Source organism: Suricata suricatta, chromosome 5 (assembly GCF_006229205.1).
Source record: "Suricata suricatta isolate VVHF042 chromosome 5, meerkat_22Aug2017_6uvM2_HiC, whole genome shotgun sequence".
In the NCBI taxonomy this organism is placed as follows: domain Eukaryota; kingdom Metazoa; phylum Chordata; class Mammalia; order Carnivora; family Herpestidae; genus Suricata; species Suricata suricatta.
In genome coordinates, this window is record NC_043704.1 from 81667715 (window position 1) to 81690053 (window position 22339).

The 22339-nt window shown below is 37.4% G+C and overlaps 1 protein-coding gene across 3 annotated transcripts in view; it reads right to left on the reverse strand.

Moving 5' to 3' along the window:
• Positions 1-22339, reverse strand: part of VPS8 (VPS8 subunit of CORVET complex) — a 238633-nt gene that overhangs the window by 125560 nt on the left and 90734 nt on the right. For 2 of the 3 annotated variants that reach the window (XM_029939720.1, XM_029939719.1), the window contains 3 exons: positions 13715-13757; positions 12217-12289; positions 11792-11911 (listed from right to left, as the gene is read on the reverse strand). In XM_029939720.1, coding sequence (XP_029795580.1) covers positions 11792-11911; positions 12217-12289; positions 13715-13757 — 236 coding nt within the window. Of the gene's footprint in view, positions 1-11791; positions 11912-12216; positions 12290-13714; positions 13797-22339 lie in introns of all 3 variants that reach the window. The other variant, XM_029939718.1, reaches the window with a different exon arrangement.

Below are 22339 nucleotides of genomic sequence, written 5' to 3' on the forward strand. Positions count from 1 at the left end.
TGGTTTTCACTTAGCACATGTGGGTCTTAGAAATGTTTAAAGCCATACAGCAGTAATTTACTGCTTATTTTCCTGAAACAATAAAATAGACCACATAGTGTCCCAAGAGATTAACAAAAGGAATTTTAAAGTCATGAACTTTCAAGACTACATTATGGTCACATTCAAACCAAAATACCGCAGGTCTTTAAATAGGCCCTAAACTTCCCCAACTGCTACAAAAATACTTTGGATGAGTCTACCCTTCCTTCCCCTCTCTGGACACACACTAAGTGCTTTAAACAAATGACGCTCATCTGTCTTCTTAATGGCAGAGAAAAATAAAATCTTTTCTTTTTTTTAAGCTCTTTCTTCAACTAGATTGCTTTGCTGCCAGTTAGTTGAGAAAAGTTGAGATGAGTTACCAAGGAGACTGTAGGAACTCTCAATCTGGAAACTCAAACAGAACATATTTTAATGCTTAAGTGGGTTAAATTTTACCCTGCCTGAAGACAGAAAGATGAACTAGAAAGTCTCTCAGTTCTATCTTCAGGTTTATAAAAACAACGAACACGAACACACACCAATACACACCTCCACCCCCACCCCAGCCTGCCAAAGTGAGATGTCACTCTGCAGGTACAAATAAAAGGTACTATCTGCTACAAATGCTATTCAACTAAAAATCATGAAGAAATTAACATATGTATTAAAAAGCAATGGCAGTGACAGCTAGTAAAAAAGAATTTCTTATCCATTTTCCTTTTGGCAGCATGTATTCACTGCTTTGAAACATATTGAAAGCTTACTTGTGTAGACATAATTAAGTGGTGATATACTACAGTATGAATATTATGATATACATAATGACATATTTTGGTTGTGTTTTACAGCTGCCCCTAAAATGGCATGTCATTGTTAAAACATTATCATTCCACTGAAGATGCTTCTAATTATTCAATGCTTGTTAGAGGAATAACATGTCCTAACAGAGAATGACACTTTGTGAAGCACAAAGACATACAAGCCACCCAAAAGAGAACAGACATGACCACAAGTAAGAGAAATAGAAAGCATATATGAAAAGAACTAATAGAATTTAAATTAAAAAGGATGTAAAAGAGATCAGAAAAACGATGACAAACACAGAAGAAAGTACAATATACAAATAATTGTAGTTTAAGATGAAACTAAATAATGAAGTAGAAAATGCATTTAAATCTGTAATTCAAGGAGACTTTCTTGAAATAAGAAGACTTGAATTCCCACACTGAATGGGCTCTCAATATATATATCATATGACCCCGAAAAGTCAATTCTGAGTTATATCTCAGAGTAAAACTATTTTGTCTTTAAAGACAAACTAGACTGGTAGAAAACATTTTCTAAGTTTATGTAATCTGACAAAGAACTCGTATTTAAAATTTGTAAAGAACATTAAAAAATACATGATTTTTAAAAATGTCAACAGATATTTCACCAAAAAAATATATGTAGATGACAGACATATTTCTCTAATATATTTTCAGGAAAAGATGCTTACTATCATTAGTTAAAAGGGGAATATAATTAAAGCCATAATGAGATACCACTACACACCTTTTAGAATGGTCAATTTAGAAAGATCAACTATAGCAAGTATTGGTGAGAGGTAGGAACAGGCTGATACTGACCTATACGACTAGTAGGAATGTAAAACGGTAGAACCACTTTAGAAAACAGCCTGTCAGTTTCTTATAAAGTAAAATAAAACACTTAACAAATGGCCCAGCAATTCTAGTCTTTGGTATTTACTCAAGAAATATATGTCCACACAAAGACCTATATGTAAATATTCGTAATAGTGGTATTCATAATAGCCTAAAACACAAAACAACTCCAAGAACCATCTACTGGCAAACAGATCAACAAACTGTACATAAAATGGAAAATTACACAGCCATAAAAAGAAACAACCTGGTTCAGGAGAATATGACAGCAGATTAGAAGGACCCTAGACTCACCTAGTCCCACAAATACAACTAGATAACTATTAAAACGTCCTACATACCTCAGAAATTGACTTGAAGATTGACAGAACAAACTCCACTGAAGATGGCAGAAAGTGTGGAGACATGGTTTAGAAGAGAAACGGATAGCAGCTCCTTTGGAGGGGAGGGAGCCATGGTCTTGGAGAAGGGTGAGAGAGAAAGGAACAGAGGGGAATGAACAAGGAGAATGTTTCTCCAAAGCCATTGGCTTGAAAAATGAGAGGGGCTGAATTTCATGAGTTCTTATAATCAGCAGATTTAAAGCCTGGAGTTTTAAAGGTCACAGGCTTAGCTGGGATACATCTGGAGGGCACTGAGCTGCTCCTGGAGAGAAGGCAGGCAAGCAGCTTAGGGGCAGGCAGCTTAGAAGCAGCAATCTCAAGAGTGCCTGAGGCACACAGTAGGAAGATTATTTGCTCTTCTCAGAACTCTTCCTGGAGAGGCAGCAGTCAAGGACACACCTCTTCAGAAACAAAGGAGCTAGCTATTGCTATTTTCTTCTCTTGCCCCTGAGCAGAAATAGAGACGCACCTGTGGGAAGCAGTGCAGTTCAGACACTGGCTGCCTAACTTGCCTACAACAAGCCCCACCCCTCTGTACTCTGGTGGAAATGCTCTTCTCAGTCAAGCTTGGATCAGTCCCATTACAGTGGGCCCATCCCCTAGAAAACTAGCACAAACCCCTGCCCACACCACATCTCCCAACCAGAGACTTTTGCAGGGCCTCAGTTCCAGTGGAGGTGGTGACACGTCTCATTCCACAAGCAGATCAGAGCACATCTCGTTAAAACTCCCCACATTCAGGCCAGGACCAAACGCTTTCTATGGCGGGCAAGGAGAGCTTCTAGGACCACTGGCCTGATGAACAGAGCAACCAGAAAACAACAGCAAAGCAAATGATTACACACTAGAGACAGTCCCTGAAGCACTAGACCCTGGGCACTACATGACCTCTTCTTAAGGCCATTACTTTCAGGAGCAGAAGACATAACTAGCATTTCTAACACAATAAGGCAGAGATTAAGCAAAATGCAAAGACAGAGGTATTTACCCTAAATGAAAGAATAAGATAAGGCTGCAGTCAGAGACTGAAGTGAAAGAGATATAAGAAACATACCTGACAAGAAAATTTAAAGCAACAATCATAATACTCACTGGGTTTGAGAAAAGAATAGAAGACATCAGTGAGACCCTTACCACAAAGATAAGAGTTAAAGAAGAATCAATCAGAGATGAAGAGTGCAACAAACAAGATTAGAAACATTCTTGATGCAATGAAAAGGAAGCTAGAAAAGCAGAGGAATGAATTAATGACCCAGAGAAAAAGTATAGAAAGTAATGAAGCTGCACAAAAGAGAAAAAATTATGTTAAACAAGAACAGACATAGGGAACTCAGTGACTTTATCAAATGAAGTAACATTCATATTATAGGAGCCCTAGAAAAAGAGAAAAGAGGGCAGAAAATTTATTTGAAGAAATAATAGCTGAAAACTTCCCTAATCTGAGGTAAGATACAGACATCCAGATCCAGGGGGCACACAGGACACCCATCAAAATCAACAATATCAGGCCAACAATAAGACATATTGTAATTAAATTTGTAAAATAAAGTAATGAGGAAAAGAATCTTAAAAGCAACAAAACAAGGCATTACCTTACAAGGGAAAATCCATAAGGCTATCTGAAGATTTTTCAACAGAAACTTGGCAAGCCAGAAGGCAGTGGTTTGATATATTCAAAGTGCTGAATGGGAACAATCTGCAGCCAAAAATACTCTATCCAGCAAGGCTACCATTTGGAATAGAAGGAGAGATAAAAGTTTCACAGACAAACAAAAACTAAAGGAGTTTGTGACCACTAAACCAGCCCTGTGAGAAATAGTAAGAAGAGGACTCTTTGAGTGGAAAGGAGAGGACAAAAGTGACAGTATAAAGGCAGGAAACAGAAAGCAGTAAAAAGAAGTATTTCTGTAATATTCAGCCACAGAACTCACACAAGAAAAAGGACATAAAATTTAATAACATATACCCAAATTTGCACAGAAGAGAAGAGAATGGGTAGAAAGTTGAATGACCATCAACTTAATATAAACTGTTATTTGCAGAAGAGGTCATATACAAACCTAGTGGTAACCATATACCAAAACCCACTAATAAACATGCAACAAATAGAGAGAGAGAAATCCAAATATATCACTAAAGAAGAGGAGCAAACTCAAGACAGAGAAAGGAAGGATCAGAGAAAATCTCCAAACACAACCACAAAAGAAGTAATAAAATGGCAATAAATACATATCTATCAGTAATAACTTTGAATGTAAGGGGCTAACTACTTTAATCAAAAGACATAGGGTGTCAGAATGGATAAGAAAACAAGACCCATCTACATGCTGCCTAGAAGAGACTCCTTTTAGACCTAAAGACACCTTTAGGTTGAAAGTGAGGAGATGGGAGAAATATCTATTACATAAATGAATGTCAAGAGAAAGAGTAGCAATACTTAACACTGGACAAACTGACTTTAAAACAAAGACTGTAACAAGAGACCAAGAAGGACATTATATAATAATAAAGGGGACAATCCAACAAGAAGACATAACAATTGTAAATATTTATGCACCCAACATGATAGCACCCAAACATATAAAACAATCAATAACAAACAAAAAGGAACTAATTGATAATAATGCAATTACAGTAGGGGAATTTACCACCCGACTTATATCAATGGACAGATCATCTAAACAGAAAAGCAACAAGGAAAGAATGAGTTTGAATGATATACTGGATCATATGAACTTAGAGATATATTCAGAATATTCCAACCTAAAACAGCAGAATGGACATTGTTTTCAAGTGCATATGGAACATTCTCTAGACTAGATCACATATTAGGTCACACAACAGGTCTCGACAAACACAAAAAGATTAAAAATCATACCATGCACCTTTTCTGACCACAACACTATAAAACTAGAAGTCAACCATAAGAAATCATCAGGAAAGACCACAAATAAAGGAAAGTTAAACAACATGCTACCAAACAATGAATGGCTCAACCAGGAAATCAAAGAAGAAATGAAAAAAAAAAAAAATACATGGACACAAATGCAAATGAAAACGCAACAGTCAAAACCTTTGGGATGCAGTAAAGAAAGTCCTAAAAATATACAGCAATTCAGACCTACCTCAGGAAGAAAGAAAAATCTCAAATAAACAACCAAAGAAACTACACAAGGAACAAACGAAACCCCAAAACAGTAAAAGTACAGAAATAATAAAGACCAGAAATAAATGAAATAGAGACTAAAAAAAAATGTAACAAATCAATGGAACCAGGAAGTGGTTCTTTGAAAAAATTAATATAATTGTTAAACTCCTAGGTAGACTTCTCAACAATAAAAAGGACTCAAATAAATAAATCACAGATGAAAGTATAGAAATAACAACCAACACCACAGAAATACAAATAATTATAAGAAAATATTATTAAAAACTATATGCCAACAATTTGGACAACCTAGAAGAAATGGATAAATTCCCAGAAACATACCAACTACCAAAACTGAAATGGGAAGAAGCAGAAAACTTGAACAGATGAATAACTAGCAAAAAAACTGAATCCATAATCAGAAAACTCCCAACAAAGAAAAGTTCAGGACCAGATGGCTTCACAGTAAGTTCTACCAAACACTTAAAGAAGAGTTAATACCTATTCTTCTCAAACTATTACAAAAAACAAAAAAGGAAAGAAAAACTTCATTCATTCTATGAGGTATTACCCTGATACCAAAACCAGATTAAAGACACCACTAAAAAGGAGAACCAGAACAAATAAACTTAAAAATAAAAAAAAAAAGGAGGGGCGCCTGGGTGGCTCAGATCATAACAGATCATGATCTCACGGTTCGTGAGTTAGAGCCCCATATTGGGCTTTGCGCTGACAGTGCAGAGCCTGCTTGGGAGTCTCTCTCGCTCTCTCTCTGGACCTCTCCCACTTGTTCTCTTTCTCTTTCAAAATAGTAACTTAAAAAAAAATAAAGAGAACTAGAGGCCAATATTCCTCAGGAACACAGATACAAATATTCTCAATGAAATGGTAACAAACCAAATCCAACAGTGTTTTAAAAAAAAAAAAATTCACCATGATGAAATGAGAAAATGAGATTTATTCCTCCGTTGCAAGGGTGGTTCAATATTCACAAATCAATCAACGTGATATACCACATTAACCAGAGAAAGGACAAGAACCATATGATTCTTTCAATAGATAAAGAAAAACATTTGACAAAGTACACCATTCATTCATGATAAGAACCCAAACAAAATAGGTTTAGAAGGAACATATCTCAATATAATACAGGCTATATATGAAAAACCCATAGCTAAAATCATCCTAGATGGGGAAAAACCAAGAGCTTTTACTCTAGGGTAAAAACAAGACAGGGATGTCCACTCTCACCACTTTTATTCAACATAGTAAATCTTATGTGGAAATCCTAGCCACAGCAATCAAAGAAAAAGAAATAAAAGGCATTGAAATCACTGAAGAAGTAAAACTTTCCTATATGCAGATGACATGATACTAAATATAGAAATCCTTAAAGATTCAACCAAAAAACTGCTAGAACTGATAAATTCAGTAACGTTGCAGGATACAAAAGCAGCATACAGAAATCTATTGCATTTCTATACACCAATAATGTAGCAGCAAAAAGAGAAATCAATAATCAACCCCCATTTACAACTGCACCAAAAACACTAAGATAGCTAGGAATAAATTTAACCAAAGAGGTGAAAAAGTTGTACTCTAAAAACTATGAAACACTGATGAAAAAAATTGAAGATGACACAAAGAAATGGAAAGACATCCCAAGGGCACCTGGGTAGCCGAGTCAGTTAAGTGTCCAACTTCAAATCAGGCCATGATCTCGCAATTCCTGAGTTCTGGCCCTGCATAGGGCTCCATACTGACAGTGCGGAGCCTGCCTGGGATTCTCTCTCCCTTGCTCTCTGCCCCTCCTCTGCTCACGTTTTCTCTCTCTCTCAAAATAAATAAATAAACTTGGAAAGGGAAGGGGGGAAAAAAGGGAAGGGAAAGGAAGGGAAGAAAGACATTCCATGTCATGGACTAGAAGAATAAATATTGTAAAATATCTATACTACTCAAAGCAATCTATAGATTTAATGTAATCCTTACCAAAATACCAACAGCATTTTCACAGAGCTACAATAAATAATCCTAAAATTTGTATGGAACCACAAAAGATTCCAAATATTCAAAGCAATCTTTTTTTTTAATGTTTATTTATTTCTGAGAGAGAGACAGACAGACAGACAGACTGTGAGCAGGGGAGAGTCAAAGGGAGAGGGAGACACAGAATCTGAAGCAACTCTAGGCTCTGAGCTGTCAGCACAGAGCCCAACACAGGGCTCAAACTCATGAGCCATGAGATCATGACCTAAGCTGAAGTCAGCCACCCAGGCACCCCCAAAATAATCTCGACAAGAGAAAATCAAAGTTAAAAGCATTACAATTCTGGACTTGAAGATTATTACAAAGCTATAATATTCAAAGTAGTATGGTACTGGCACAAAAAACCGAAACAAAGATCAATAAAACAGAATAGAAAACCCAGAAATAAACTCACAAATATATGGTCAATTAATCTTTGACAAAGCAGGCAAGAATATGCAATGGTAAAAAGTGTCTTCAACAAATGGTTTTGGGAAAACTGGACAGCTATATGCCAAAGAATGAAATTGGACCATTTTCTTATATCAAACACAAAAATAAATTCAAAATGGATTAAGAACCTAAATGTGAGACCTGAAACCATAAAAACCTAGAGAAGAACACAGGCAGTGACATAAGCCATATCAACTTCTTTCAAGATAGGTCTCCTGAGGCAAGGGAAACAAAAGCAAAAATAAATTACTGGGACTATATTAAACTAAAAACAGCAAAGGAAGCAATCAACAAAACTAAAAGGCAAACTACAGAATGAGAGAAGATATTTACAAATGACATATTTGATAAAGGGTTATTATCCAAAATATATAAAGAACTTGTAAGACTCAACACCCTAAAAATAAATAATCGAATTTAAAAAAGGACAGAAGATATGAACATTCTTCCAAAGACAACATACAGATGGCCAACAGACACAAGAAAAAGATGCTCAACTGATTCTCAGGGAAATGCATATCAAAACTACAATGAGATTCCACTTCACACCTGTCACAATGGCTAAAATCCACAATACAGAAACAGCAGGTGTTAGTGAGGCCATGGAGAAAGGAGAACCCTCTTGCACTGTTGGTGGGAACAAAAGCTGATGCAGCCATGTTGGAAAACAGTACAGAGGTTCCTCAAAAAGTTAAAAATAGAACCACCCCATGAGTCATCAATCATACTACTGGGTACTTACACAAGGAATACAAAAATAAATTGAAGGGATACATGCACTCTGATGTTTATAATAGCATTATATCTACAATAGTCAAATTATGGAAAAAACTCGTGTCCACTGATTGATGAATGGATAAAAAAATTATGGTGGGGGCACCTGGGTAGCTCAGTAGGTTAGGCGTCTGGCTTTGGCTCATGTCATGATCTCAAAGTTCATGGGTTCCAGCCTTGCATGGGGCTCTGTGCTGACAGCTCAGAGCCTAGAGCTTGCTTTGGCTTCTGTATCTCCCTCTCCACTCATACTGTCTCCCTCTCTCCATCTCTCAAAAATGAATAAACTTTAAGAAATTTTTTTAAAAAAAGGAAGATATGTCTCTCTCTCTCTCTCTCACACACACACACACACACACACACACACACACACACACACACACACACAATGGAATATTGCTCAGCCATAAAAAAGGAAATATTGCTATTTACAATTGCATAGATGGGAGTTAGTATTACTCTAAGTGAACTAAGTCAGTCAGAGAAACACAAATACCATGATTTCAGTCATATGTGGAATTTAAGAAACAAAACAAATGAGCAAAGAAGAAAAAATAAAAGAGAGAAAGGCAAACCAAGAACCAGACTCTCAACTACAGAGAACTGATAGTTACCAGAGGGGTGGGGGGGATGGGTTACATAGGTAACGGAGATTAAGGAGTGCACTTGTGATGAGCACTGGATATTGTATGGAAATGCTGAATCATGATATTGCACAACTGAAACTAATACTGTATGTTCACTAACGAATTTAAATAAAAACTTATTTAAAAAGGAACAATCTATTAATACAAGCAACAGCACTGATAAATCTCAAAAGCATTATTTTAAGTGAAAGAAGCCCCCCAACTACAAAGCATATGATCCTATTTATATGACATTCTGGAAAAGGCAAAATTTCAGTATTAGAAAGCAAACTGGAAATTGCCAGGGACTGGCGTTTGGGATACGATGGAAATGTCCAATATTACTTGTAGGAACGGTCATAAGACTGTATGCGGTTGTAAAACTCTTCCCTTCAAATGGATGAACTAAACTATATTTTGTATAAAAATGTTTTTTATTAAGATATATTAACTGAATTGGGAAAATTAGATGATTAATCAATCACAGCAAAATAAGTAGTGAATCCAGGATTTCAGATCCTAGGTATTACCTATTTCTCCAGCTCTCGTACTTGGGCATGCAGCCAACATGTGATACAAGCATGTAAGAAAACCTCCACATGTCTTTCAAGCCTTTCAAATTCATTAAGTCCAAAAGAGACTTAATATCTACATGTTTCTCCACCCCTCACCACAGCCTCGTGCTACCCCCCATCTTCTGAGAAACCATTTATTCCCTAATGAATAAACAAACACTACACATCAGTTAACCAAGTCAGAAACCTAGGAATCTTTGACGCTTCCCATTTGTTTTATCCTTCGCATCCCACTGTACAATACAGCCTACGTTTTAGGCCAATTTGCTTCCTTTTATAAAATACCTTTCAAATCCCTTCACATCTTATTATCTCTGGTGTCGCAGCTCTAATTCAAACCACCTCTATCTTCTACTTAGATTACTACAAAAATTTGCTAACGCATTTTCTTGCCTCCAAGGTGGTCTTACTTACAATGAATTTTCATACAACAGAGGGAATTTTTCTAAACTACAAATCATGATATTCCTCTACCTAAATGGTTTCAGTGGCAACCTACTACTCTAGTGTAAAAGTCCAAACTTCTACTATGGATTACAAAACTTAGCCTCTTTCTCCTTCTTTTGATGTTTCTCCCTATAGGCTTCCTTACACTTCAAGATGTGACCATACTGATTTCCCCCCCCAATTCCTTGAGCATACATTGCTCTGTCTTGTTTCCAGGCCCTTTAATAGACGTGGTCCTTCTACCTACAATATTTTCCCCTGATCTTAACCTAACTTCTGTTTATCCTCTGAGACTCAACATGGACATCATTTCATACAAGAAACCTTTCTTAACCTTCCAGGAGATTCCTCTCCTAGGTGTGGGTATGTCATTCTGCACTTCACCAATGGGGGCACACGCTACACTGTGCTTTAATTACTTATCTAAAAGTCTAGAACCTCCTCCTGCACAAAGGCAGGGCTCAGACCTTGTCAGCCAAGGGTACACTCCCAGTTAGTACAGTACATGTGATATACTAGGTACTCAAATATTTGCTATGCAAATGAGAGTGTACTGCAACCTTACTATCAATCCTCCTAATTCAGATATCAGCCCAATTTCAAATGCTACCAGAGCCCTTAAGGAAAAGAAAATTAGTTAAAATTCTTTGTTGTTCTCTACCACTTTTTCTGTACCCCCTGCGTCATCATTTTGTTTCTGTTTTCCTACATGCCAGAGACCAAGTATTCTTATGTTCTTTAAGGTATTTAAGGTTCCTTAAACCAACCAGATCTGACTTCCAGTTCTAAGTTTCTTTTCCCTTCTTCCTATGCAATTAAAATTACTACTTCTGAAGTCAAATATTTAAATAAACTAATTAAAAGTATAATATAACTGGGAATCTTAACCTTCTCATGGGCTTTTTTTAAGTTTATTACATTATTCAATTTATAAATGTACTGTATGCTCATTAGAGAAATTTGCACCATCTCACAGTTAATCACTAATAGTACCCAAGTGTTATTTCCTTCTGATCTTTTTTCCTCTAAATATTGTATATATGCAACATTTGTGTGTTTTATACAGTTGTGGGTCTATTGCTTCACTAACCAATGTAATACAAGCACTATCCATATTACCAAAAGCTTTTTAAAAAAACAAGTACAATACTATTTAATTGGAATGATATATTATGTGTTATATAATAATTCCCCTGGGGGCATTTTCATGGAAAACCTGGCTCACCCAAATCCATCTTTAATTAAACATGTTTAAGGATGTTTTTTCAGCAGGAAGCTTCCAGATTCCATTTAAACTTCGGTTATTTCCACTATCATCACCACTACACATCTTTCAACCTGCTTCCATATTCAATACACCAACGAGCATAACTTCTAAAACCAAAAATGTACCACACATCTAATTTTGTTTTAACTTTTTGATAAGGATGTGTTAGAAAGAGACAGAGAGACACAGGGGAATGGGGGGAGAAGAAGGGATAGAGGGATGAGGGGGAAAGGAAAGGAGATAAAGAATTAGAAAATGTGGGTGGCGCAACAAAATTAAATATGTTGAAATGTTTGCTGCTCACTGTCAGGACATCAAAATTGTATCTGCATACACATCTTTCTTTCCATTAAAAAAATTTATCACCCTGGTTCCTCTAAAAACATCTTAAAATCATACTCTTACCAGTGCCAATACATTTAGAAATTCTCTTGTGTCAAAATGTAGCAGAGTCCGAACATAGGGGTAGATTTCTTCCTCAGGGGAGGCTTCAACTGAATGTAGACGAATCAGAAATTCAAAAACCTTCAAGTTGAAAAAAAAAAAAAGTTGATGTTCTTCTCTCCTTACAAAGTATCTTGCTGATATTTTGTCTAACTACCAGTTGCACAAAATAAAGGCAGATGGAATTGAGTTTAAATTGCCACCATGTTGTAACTTCTCTAGCCTGATTCCACTATCATTACTGGCTGCAGTGATGGTGGCAGGCTCTCTCCTACCACAGCAGATAGCTCCTGACTCACGTGTCACCTTCAATTACAGTCCATCTGTAGTACATTTTAACAAGAGGTGTGTGTAGATCACAAAACTGCTGTGGAAATAGCACCAACCTGGTTTTTAACCACGGGAACAAGATCTTCAGGGATGTCACCAAGAGGATAGGCTCGGCCTGCTAGACAACAACTAAAAGAAAAGAAGGAGAGCAGACTTGGTGACTTGTAATGGGCTAACTTCCAGGTAACACATTGTTCCTCAAACCCAAGATACTCATTTGGTTTTTAAGCACACTCAGCTTTTGTCACGTCAAGGTCAAACTGATCAAGATGAGAACCGGTTCAGAAAATGTGGGCAGGGCTGGTGGTGAAATAACACAACACATGACAGAGTAAACACTTCCATTTCTTCCTATTTTTCTAAAGAAACCCAGGCCACACTAAGTGGACAGGAAGGAATGAGAACAGACTATGTGAAAGTCTCACACTCAGCACCAAAAAAACTTAATGGCGCCATTACACTATGTTTACCAGTGAGAAGCCTAATGTTCTCAGAAACTTTAAACCAGTGGCTCTAAGAATAGTGATTGAAGACAGGGAACGAGCTAGGCTAACCAGTCTGGAAAACGTCCACAATAGGACAAGTCTTCAGGGAGAGGAGAACCTGATGAAAAATTAATGGTACAGTTTTTACCTCCAAATCAGACCTTCCTTATGGCTAATGGTTTATGGTTTATGCCTTGTGGGCTCACCTACAAAGATGTCTTCTGAATATGTCCTCATTCTGGAGAGGAAGGCACAAATTTTAAATTTTTGAACTAGCCATCAGTTTTGAATGTTGGATTACAGACAGCATATTCTAAGAAATTTAAAGTACAGATGATAAAGTACTAGGGAGATGCTGCGTATGTTCTTCGAAAGAATCGATGTAACAAGTGTGAAATAGGTCTCAAAGTTAACTCTGACACTAGATAGGAACTAAAATGATGCTCCAGCAGGTTCTTACACCTTCCTTCCTCCCTGTCAGCCTGCCAGCCAGTTATCTGTCTAAAAGTACTAATGGGACACAATTCTGAGTCTCCATAGTCTCTGGAAAGAATTCTGTTCAAGGAGTCAGGAGAGGAGATAAACATTTCACAGCTTAACCTCTGCCACTAACTTTTTCATGACCTAAACACATCTCCTGCCCTTTTATATAAATGAGAGATAACACATATTCCACAGAGTTGTCAGTGCTAAAAATAAAATACTCCACCACCAGGCTTTCTCAACCTTAGCCTTATTGGTATTTAGACAGATAATTCTTTGCTATATGGACTACTCTGTGCACTGCAGAGGCTCAGCTACATCCCTGGCCACCACCCATCAGGTGCAGCAGCAGCATCTCTCTCCCAGCCCCAACTGTGACGAGCAAAAATGTCTCAGACATTGTCAATCATCGGGGCCAGGGGTGGGGGGCGGGAGGCACCAATGGGGGACAAAATCACCCATGGTTGAAAACATGAAACATGAAAAGCATTATACAGAGAGAAGATAACAGTACCTCTAAGAATACAGAGGGGAAATTATAGAAGAAGAACATGCAGATAAAAAAATTTTTTTATTAATTTCTTACCTAATATATACAAGTAGCTTGTTGCCCATAACAACTTGCTCATCTAAAACAGAAAAAGTATCTTCAGCAAGTCTCTCAAAACCTTTTCAGAAATAAAATCTTTATGTGGAAACAAAAAATACAATGTGGCATTTGAGGTAAATACTGCCTAAATACACAATTTGAGATAAGACCACTTTACTTCTTATTTTTAGAATTTCCATTAGATTCTTTTCGCAGACATAAAGCCAAGGAGTCAATGAAGAATACAGAAGAAGGAATACATCTGAGGTAGAGAACCATGTATTGTTGGCTTAACCAATAGCTTGGGACCAGGGTAAAGTATACAGCTGGCAATGAGTTGATGAGTTAAAGATCATGACCAATTAAGTAACATTAACACATAACTATAATGTCTTCTCATTTGTAACATGGGCTCTTTTCTTACCATCCACTGTGCTCTAAGAAACTTAGATTAAATTATCTTCAGGACCCTTTTTATTCTAAGTTACATCTAAAAAGTAAGATTCTGTGATATGGTAATACAAGCCTATCTTTTAGTTAAAAGAAATCAGACATATAATTAGATCAGCTTTAGGCCAAGGAGTCAAGGGCAACGAGACAATAATGTAAGACCCTCAAGAGTGGGTGAAGGGTCAGTAATTCTTACGGTGTGCAGATCATAGGAATTTATCATCAATAATAAAAATAAACTGAAGTTTCTATTTTTGATACATGAATGGTCGGCATAATACAAGTGTACATCTTTTAATCAGTAATCCTTTCTAAATACAATACCTTGGATTGCGAGTAACTTGTTCTGTGAGTGCCCCACAAGACGAGCAAACATTTCTAATAAATTTTAACTTGATAAACGAGTGATATCTTGCACTATGAGTAGTATGTGACACATAATGTCACCTGATCACAAGAGTGGTTCTTCTCTCTTTCCCTTGCTGCGGAATTGTGGGTGATCATCTCCCATAGCTCAGATGCGCTCTCTCAGGCCGTGGTGTTTGGCAGTCATCTGTGGTTTTTCAGAATGTTGGAAGATGCCCACAACCTGCACTAGTGTATTTTTTGTCACTTCAAAGCATCTATGGGACAGTCCTTTGCTTTTCCGTACAAGAGTAAGCTTAGGAATGCTTTACTTCATTCTCGGCTAGGCTGCCTGCAGATATAGACCTTTTCCTCTGCTGCCAGTTACATTAAATATACTATATGTCAAGAGTTTATTACATTTTACTGTTAGTCAACATTCACGCAAGTGTATACAGTGGTTCTCTTGCAGAAAAGTGTCACCGGATAGGTTGCCTGTTAAAGTTGCACAAACAAAAAAGATTCCACTGAGCGAACAGATCACAGTGATTCCATCAGTGATAGTGAAAGTCACCCTACACAATAATCCTCCTCTCTCTCGTCTCTCTCACACCAGCCATGAAGGTTTTCAAAGATTAAATGTGGTGGTTTGTTTTTCTTTATATTTTGTATTTTATTATTTTGTATTATAATATTACAGTATTATAATCATCTTTATATGCATATTTTTGGGTTGTGAAATGTATCATCTGAGTTTCCATTACTTTTTTTTTTTAATGAAGTCTCTGAATGGGTAGAATTCACTGTTTTATTGGTGTTTTAGAATTCTTTTTTTTTTAATGTTTTATTTATTTTTGATACAGAGAGACACAGAGCATGAGAGGGGGAAGGGCAGAGAGAGGAGTCACAGAATCGAAAGCAGGCTCCAGGCTCTGAATTAGCTGTCAGCACAGAGTCTGATGCGGGGCTCGAACCCACGAACGTGAGATCTGACCTGAGCTGAAGCCGGAGGCTTAACCGACTGAGCCACCCAGGCGCCCCTAATTTCCATTATTTCTTATGAGGAAATTCACTTTGGTTTACAAGTGCTTTGGATTATAAGCATGTTTCCAGAACAAATTATGCTTGCAAACCAAGGTTTTACTGTACTCCAAATCCATGTTATAAGTGCAAAAAAAGCTTGAATTGCTTGAAATTATATAATCTGCTTCAATTCCAATTTTTTAAATTAATAAACATTTTTAAGAGAAGTTTCACTAGGTTCACAGCAAAATTGAAAGGTATAGAGATTTCCCACATACCCCCATCCCCATACCACACAATCTCCCCGACTATCAACATCTGCTCCAGAGTATTACATTTCTTGTAATCAAAGAATCGACAGTGACACATCATCACACAAAGACCACAGTTTACATTAGGATTCACTCTTAATGCTGTGCATTCTATGGATTTTGGCAAATGTATGCTGACATATAAATACCATTATATTTGTATTGTCAACTGTACAGAACAGCTTCACTTCTGTAAAAACCTCTGTGCTCAGCCTATTCATCCCTCCCTCTCTATCAACCCGTATCTCACAGTTTGTGAGTTCAAGCACCATGTTGGACTCTGAGCCAACAGCACAGAGCCTGCTTGGTATTTTTCTCTCCCTCTCTTTCTGCCCCTCCCAGGCTTTACTATGTCTCTCAAAAAATAAATAAATATTTTTAAAAAAAGGAACATCACACTTGAATAGGTTGACCAGGGAATTGAAGAAGAAATAAAAAGTACAGGAGGCAAATGAAAATAAAAATGAAAACAACAGTCCAAAACTTTTGGGATGCAGCAAAGGCAGTCCTAAGAGGAAAGTATATTGCAATTCAGACCTATCTCAAGAAGCAAGAAAGGACCCAAATATACAACCTAACCCTATACCTAAAGGAGCTAGAAAAGGAACAGCAAATAAAGTCCTAAAACCCAGCTGAAGAAGGGAAATAATACAGTGGAGAGCAGAAATAAATAATATACAAACCAAAAAAAACCCCAAAAAACAAAAACTAAAACAAAAAATCCCACAGTGGAATAGATCAACAAAACTAAGAGCTGGTTCTCTGAATGAATTAACAAATTCTTTGAATGAATTAACTTATCAGAAAAAGACCCACATAAATAAAATCACAAATGAAAGAGGAGAGCTCACAACCAACACCACAGAAACACAAAAAAATTATAAAAGAATACTATAAAAAATTATATGCCAACAACTGGGCAATCTGGAAGAAATGGACAAGTTCCTAGAAACTTACATACTATCAAAACTTAAACAGGAAGAAGTAGAAAATTTGAATACACCCATAACAGCAAACAAATTGAATGAGTAATCGAAAATCTCCCAATAAACAAGAGTTCTGGGCCAGATGGCCTCCCAAGGGAATTCAACCAGACATTTAAAGAAGAGGTAGTATCTATTCTTCTCAATGTGTTCCCAAAAAAAAGGAAATGGAAGGGAAACTTCCAAACTCATTCTATAAAGCCAGCATTACTTTGGTTCTAAAACCAAAGACTTCACTAAAAAGGAGAACCACAAGGCCAAAATCCTGGATGAAATGGATGCAAAAATGCTTAATAAAATACTAGCAAACTGAACTCAACAGTACATTAAAAGAATTATTTACCATGATCAAGTGGGATTTATTTCTGGGTTGCAGGGCTGGTTCAATATTTGTAAATCAATCAATGTGATACACCACATTAATAAAAGATAAGAACCATATGGTAAGATGCAGAGAAGCATTTGACAAAATACAGCATCCTTTCTTGATAAAGACCCTCAACAAAGTAAGGATACATGGAACATACCACAACATCATAAAAACCATATACAAAATACCCATGACTAATATCATCCTCAATGGGGAAAAACTGAGAGCTTCCCCCTGAGATCAGGAACACGACAGGGATGTCCACTCTCACCACTGTTGTTGTATTGGAAGCCTTAGCCTCAGCAATCAGGCAATATAAAGGAATAAAAGGCATCCAAATCAGCAAGGAAGAAGTCAAACTTTCACTCCTCACAAATGACATGATACTCTATATGAAAAACCCAAAAGATTCTACCAAAAAAACTGCTAGAACTGATCCATGAATTCAGCAAAGTCACATGATATAAAATCAGTACACAAAAATCAGTTGCATTCCTATACACCAATAATGAAGCAACAGAAAGAGAAATCAAGGAATCAATCCCATTTGCAAGTGCACCAAAAACAGTAAGATACTTAGCAATAAACCTCCTTAAGTGGTAAAAGATCTATACTCTGAAAACTACAGAACACTAATTTCTTCAAAGAGGACACAAAGAAATTGAAAAGCACTCCATGCTCATGGGTTGGAAGACTACACATTGTTTTTTTTTTTAATGTTTTATTTATTTTTGATATAGAGAGAGACAGCATGAGAGGCGGAGGGGCAGAGAGAGAGAAGGAGACACAGAACCGGATGCAGGGCTCGAACCCACAAATGTGAGATCTGACCTGAGCTGAAGTCGGAGGCTTAACTGACTGAACCACCCAGGCGCCCCAGAACACACATTGTTAAAAGTCTATACTACCCAAAGTAATCTACACATGTAATGCAATCCCAATCAAAACACTACCAGCATTTTTCACAGAGCTAGAACAAACAATCCTAAAGTTTGTATGGAATCACAAAAGAATGGAGGTTTTCAAAAATCTAAAAACAGAGCTACCCTAGAGTCCAGCAATTGCACTACTAGGTATTCACCCAAAGGATAAAAAAATACAGATTTAAAGGGATACAGGCACTCTGGTTTTTACAGCAGCATTATCAACAATAGCCAAACTATGGAAAAGAGCCCAAATGTCCATCAGCTGATGAATGGATAGAGAAGATATGTGTGTGTGTGTGTGTGTGTGTGTGTGTGTGTGTGTGTGTGTGATGGAATATTACTCAGCCATTAGAAAAATAAAATCTTGCCATTTGCAACAACGTGGATGGAACCACAATGTACAATGCTAAGCAAAATAAGTCAATGAAATTCATGAAAAAACAGTATCATAAGATTGCACTCACATGTGGAATCTAAGAAACAAAACAGATGAACATCTGGGAAGGTGCAAACCACAGAGAACAAGCAGGGTCGATGCAGGGAGGTGGGTGGAAGATGGGCTAGATGGGTCCAAGGGATTAAGGAGGGCACCTGTGATGAGCACTGGGCACTGTACATAAGTGATGACTCACTGAAGTCTACTTCTCAAACCAATATTTTACTGTACGTTAACTAAAATTTAAATTAAAAATAAAATATGTTTCTAATACACCACTTTTAGTTGAGTCTTGTTTTTTGATCCAGTCAAATAATCTCTTTAATTGGTATATTTCAACTTCAACATTTCAAATGATTACTGATATAGTTGGATTAATGTCTACCATATTTTACTGTTCTCTATTTCTTGTCCTTATTCTTTATTCCTATTTTGCCTTCAACACTTTTTCTGCCTTTTGAAGTTTTAACTGAGCATTTTATATAATTCTGCTTTTCCATTTTCCTAGTATATCAATTATACATCCTTTTTTTTAGTTGTTGCTCTCAAGTTTACAACATAGATCACTTCTGGGCCTTTTGGCTAAGATCAAGTGTCAAGTTGACAACATAGATTTACTAATGATTTACCATCCAAACAGATTTACGATCCAAATCTACTTCCAAGTAACACTATATATACTGCTTCACAGGTACTATAAGAATCTTACAATAACAAAATCCTCTTAATTCCTCTCTCTTGTACCTTGTGTTCTTGCTGTCATTCACTTCATTTATACATAAAAACACACAATCATCCATACACACATAATCAAATACATTGTTGCTATTATTTCCAACTATTACCTGACAGGTCGATTAAGGATAAGAAAAGCAGAGTTCTTCTTGAGCCAAACCGTTTGAATCTCGTTGCTTGGTGGTGTGGTCTGCATATGCTATGTTTGGAAGGAAGCAGGGGGGTGGATTTCTGATCTCAGCAGCTTAAGGGTAGAGGACGCCCCTCCAATTATACCCCAGGACTGCAGTCCAGGCCTTGACACTGCAGCATCCCTGGGCTTTATGACCAGAAGATGCCATTTGCAGAGGCTCATGGCAGAGCAGCTTGTAAAAGTTGGGGTACATCCTGAGAAAACTGGGGGGTATATTTCTGTAAACTACTGTTGGAGCTAAACTCTTGGTTTTTCTCTGCTGGACCACAGAGTTCTGGGGGTACCCTCATTCCTCTAGATGTTGCTGACATGCCATTGTCTTTGAAAATACTGAGCACCACTGAGGCAGCCCCCTTTTTCCAGTGAAAAGTCTGGAGTCCTCAGTAATGGCTGATTAGAGGGGAATCAGGTTGTACTTTCTCTGCTCCTCAGTTTTCCTGCTTGTCAAATGAGTTTCCTTCGAGGAAGATCATTTCCCTCACAAAGCCCAGGTCTCTGCAGACCAAATTAGCAAGGGGTACCAACAGCCATGCATGTCTGTCCCCTGAAAGGCCAATGTTTTTTGCAGACAGCTGAAACTCACTCCTCTGCCCATGTCTACTGAACACCAGGGCAGGGCAAGAATCAAGTCCATTCCCTGTCCTCTTCTCCTCTGTGAACTGAATTTCAGAAATTTTTTTCTACATGCCAACACGAAGTTTCCAGATCCGTAAAACAATGATAGGGGCAGGGAGGAGGGTGAGAGGGAGGTGTTTTGTTTTGTTATGGTTTGTTGTTTTTTTCTGGAAACTGTGCTTCAGATCTGCTGTACCATAGAGACCAGAAGGGCATGTGTTCTCATTTGCCTGCCTGACTCCATGGTGGTGTCACTTTTATGTTGCATTCGTGGCACTGGGATTGCTTTCCTTTACAGCCCTGTTTCCCAAGTTCTGTTCAAGTTAAACTTGTGTAAAACTCCACGGCATGCTGAGAGCAGCAAACACGTTGCATAAGATTCTGTATTTGGATGCCAACCCAGAGACCTAATGAAATCGATAGCTGTATGCCAATAATCATTAGTGGCAATGATGGCATTCTGAAAAGCAATTCTTATACAGTAAGTTCCACAATTCTTTAAAAAAAAGATTAAGAAAAATAAGTTTTTGTTTTACCTTCACTTATTCTGATGTTCTTTTTTGAATCTGAATTTCTTATCTATATTATTTTCTTTCTCTCTAAAGATCATCTAGGGGCACCTGCATGGCTCAGTTGGTTGGGCATCCGACTTCGGGTCAGGTCATGATCTCACAATTTATGGGTTCGAGCCCCACGTCAGGCTCTGTGCTGATGGCTCAGAGCCTGGAGCCTGCTTCCGATTCTGTGTCTCCCTGTTTCTGCCCCTCCCCCACTCATGCTCTGTTTCTACCTCAATAATAAACATAAAAAATTTTTTTAAAAGATCATCTATTAATATTTCTTATGAGACAGGTCTATTGGCAACAAATTCCCTCAATTTTGGTTTGTATGAGAAAATCTATTTCCCCTTCACTCTTGAAGGATAATTTTGCAGGATACAAAATTCTATCTTGATGGGTTTTTCTCTCAACACTTTAAGTATTTGTTTCCAACACTTTAAATATTTACTCCACTCTCTTTTTCCTTGAATGATTTCTAGTAAGTTGGAGGTCATTCTCATTTTGGCTCCTTTACAAGTAAGCTTCTTTTTCCCTGTGGCCTCTTTCAGAATCTCTATCTTTTATTTTCTGCAGTTTACGTATAATATGCCTAGGTGTGGGTTTTTGTTGTTGTTGTTTATCCTGCCTGGTGTTCTCCTAGCTTCCTGGATCTGTGGTTTGATGTCTGACATTAATTTGGGGAAATCCTCAGTCATTATTGCTTCAAATGCTTCCTTTCTTTCTTCTCCTTCTGACAGTCCCATCATGTGTAAGTTACACCTTCTGTAGTTGTCCCACAGGCCTTATGTGTTCCCTTCTGCTTTTTTCAGCCTTCTTCTCTTGGCTTTTTAGAGTTGTTTTATGTTTGTTTATTTTTTAACTTTTTCTATTGTTATGTCCTCAACCTCATAGATTCTTTACTCAGCTATGTCCAGTCTATTAATGAACCCATCAAAGGCATTCTTCATTTTTGTGAGCTTGGTGGCATTTGAACTTTACCTAGTCCCATTCCCCTTTCCCCAGCTTTACCAGAGCTCTGAAAACCCATAGCGTTGTACAAATTAGTGACCTAGTCACCACCTGAGGGGTCAAAATGGGTTGGGAGCTTGCCCAAAGCCTCATCCTCAGAGAATTTTAACTATGTGATCTATATGGCAGCTCACTTAAAAGCTCCATTTTCAAGGCTTGTCTCTTTTTGTCCTGACTCAGAGCTTACTTGGTACAAACAGCACTATTCCCCCATAGGGCATCTGTCAAAAACAATCATTGCAACGGTTTAACTTTACAGATGCCAGAGGTAGCACAACCAGAATCAACAAATAAACTCAACAAAAAACTTAAAACAAGAAATTGGAGAATGGGAGCTTGTAGGGGGCTTTCAAAAGTCCCAACATATTTCCAGAACTCTAGAAGGACATGCCCATATCCAGGAAAGGCCTGAAAAGGCCCTTATCTACTCATGGCTGACTCTGAGGCTCTGCATAAGCAGGAAGTGAAGTTTAAGGTAGATTTATAAACTGCCTACTGGAGCACTGAAAATTCCAAAATGAAATGAAGCAAACTGATAGACTTCAAGTAAGAAATAAGCAATTCAACAGTAATACTTGGAGACTTCATGGACGCTTTCAATAATGGATAGAACAATTAGAAGATAAACAGGAAATAGAAATCTAAACATAAGCCAAGCCAACTAGAC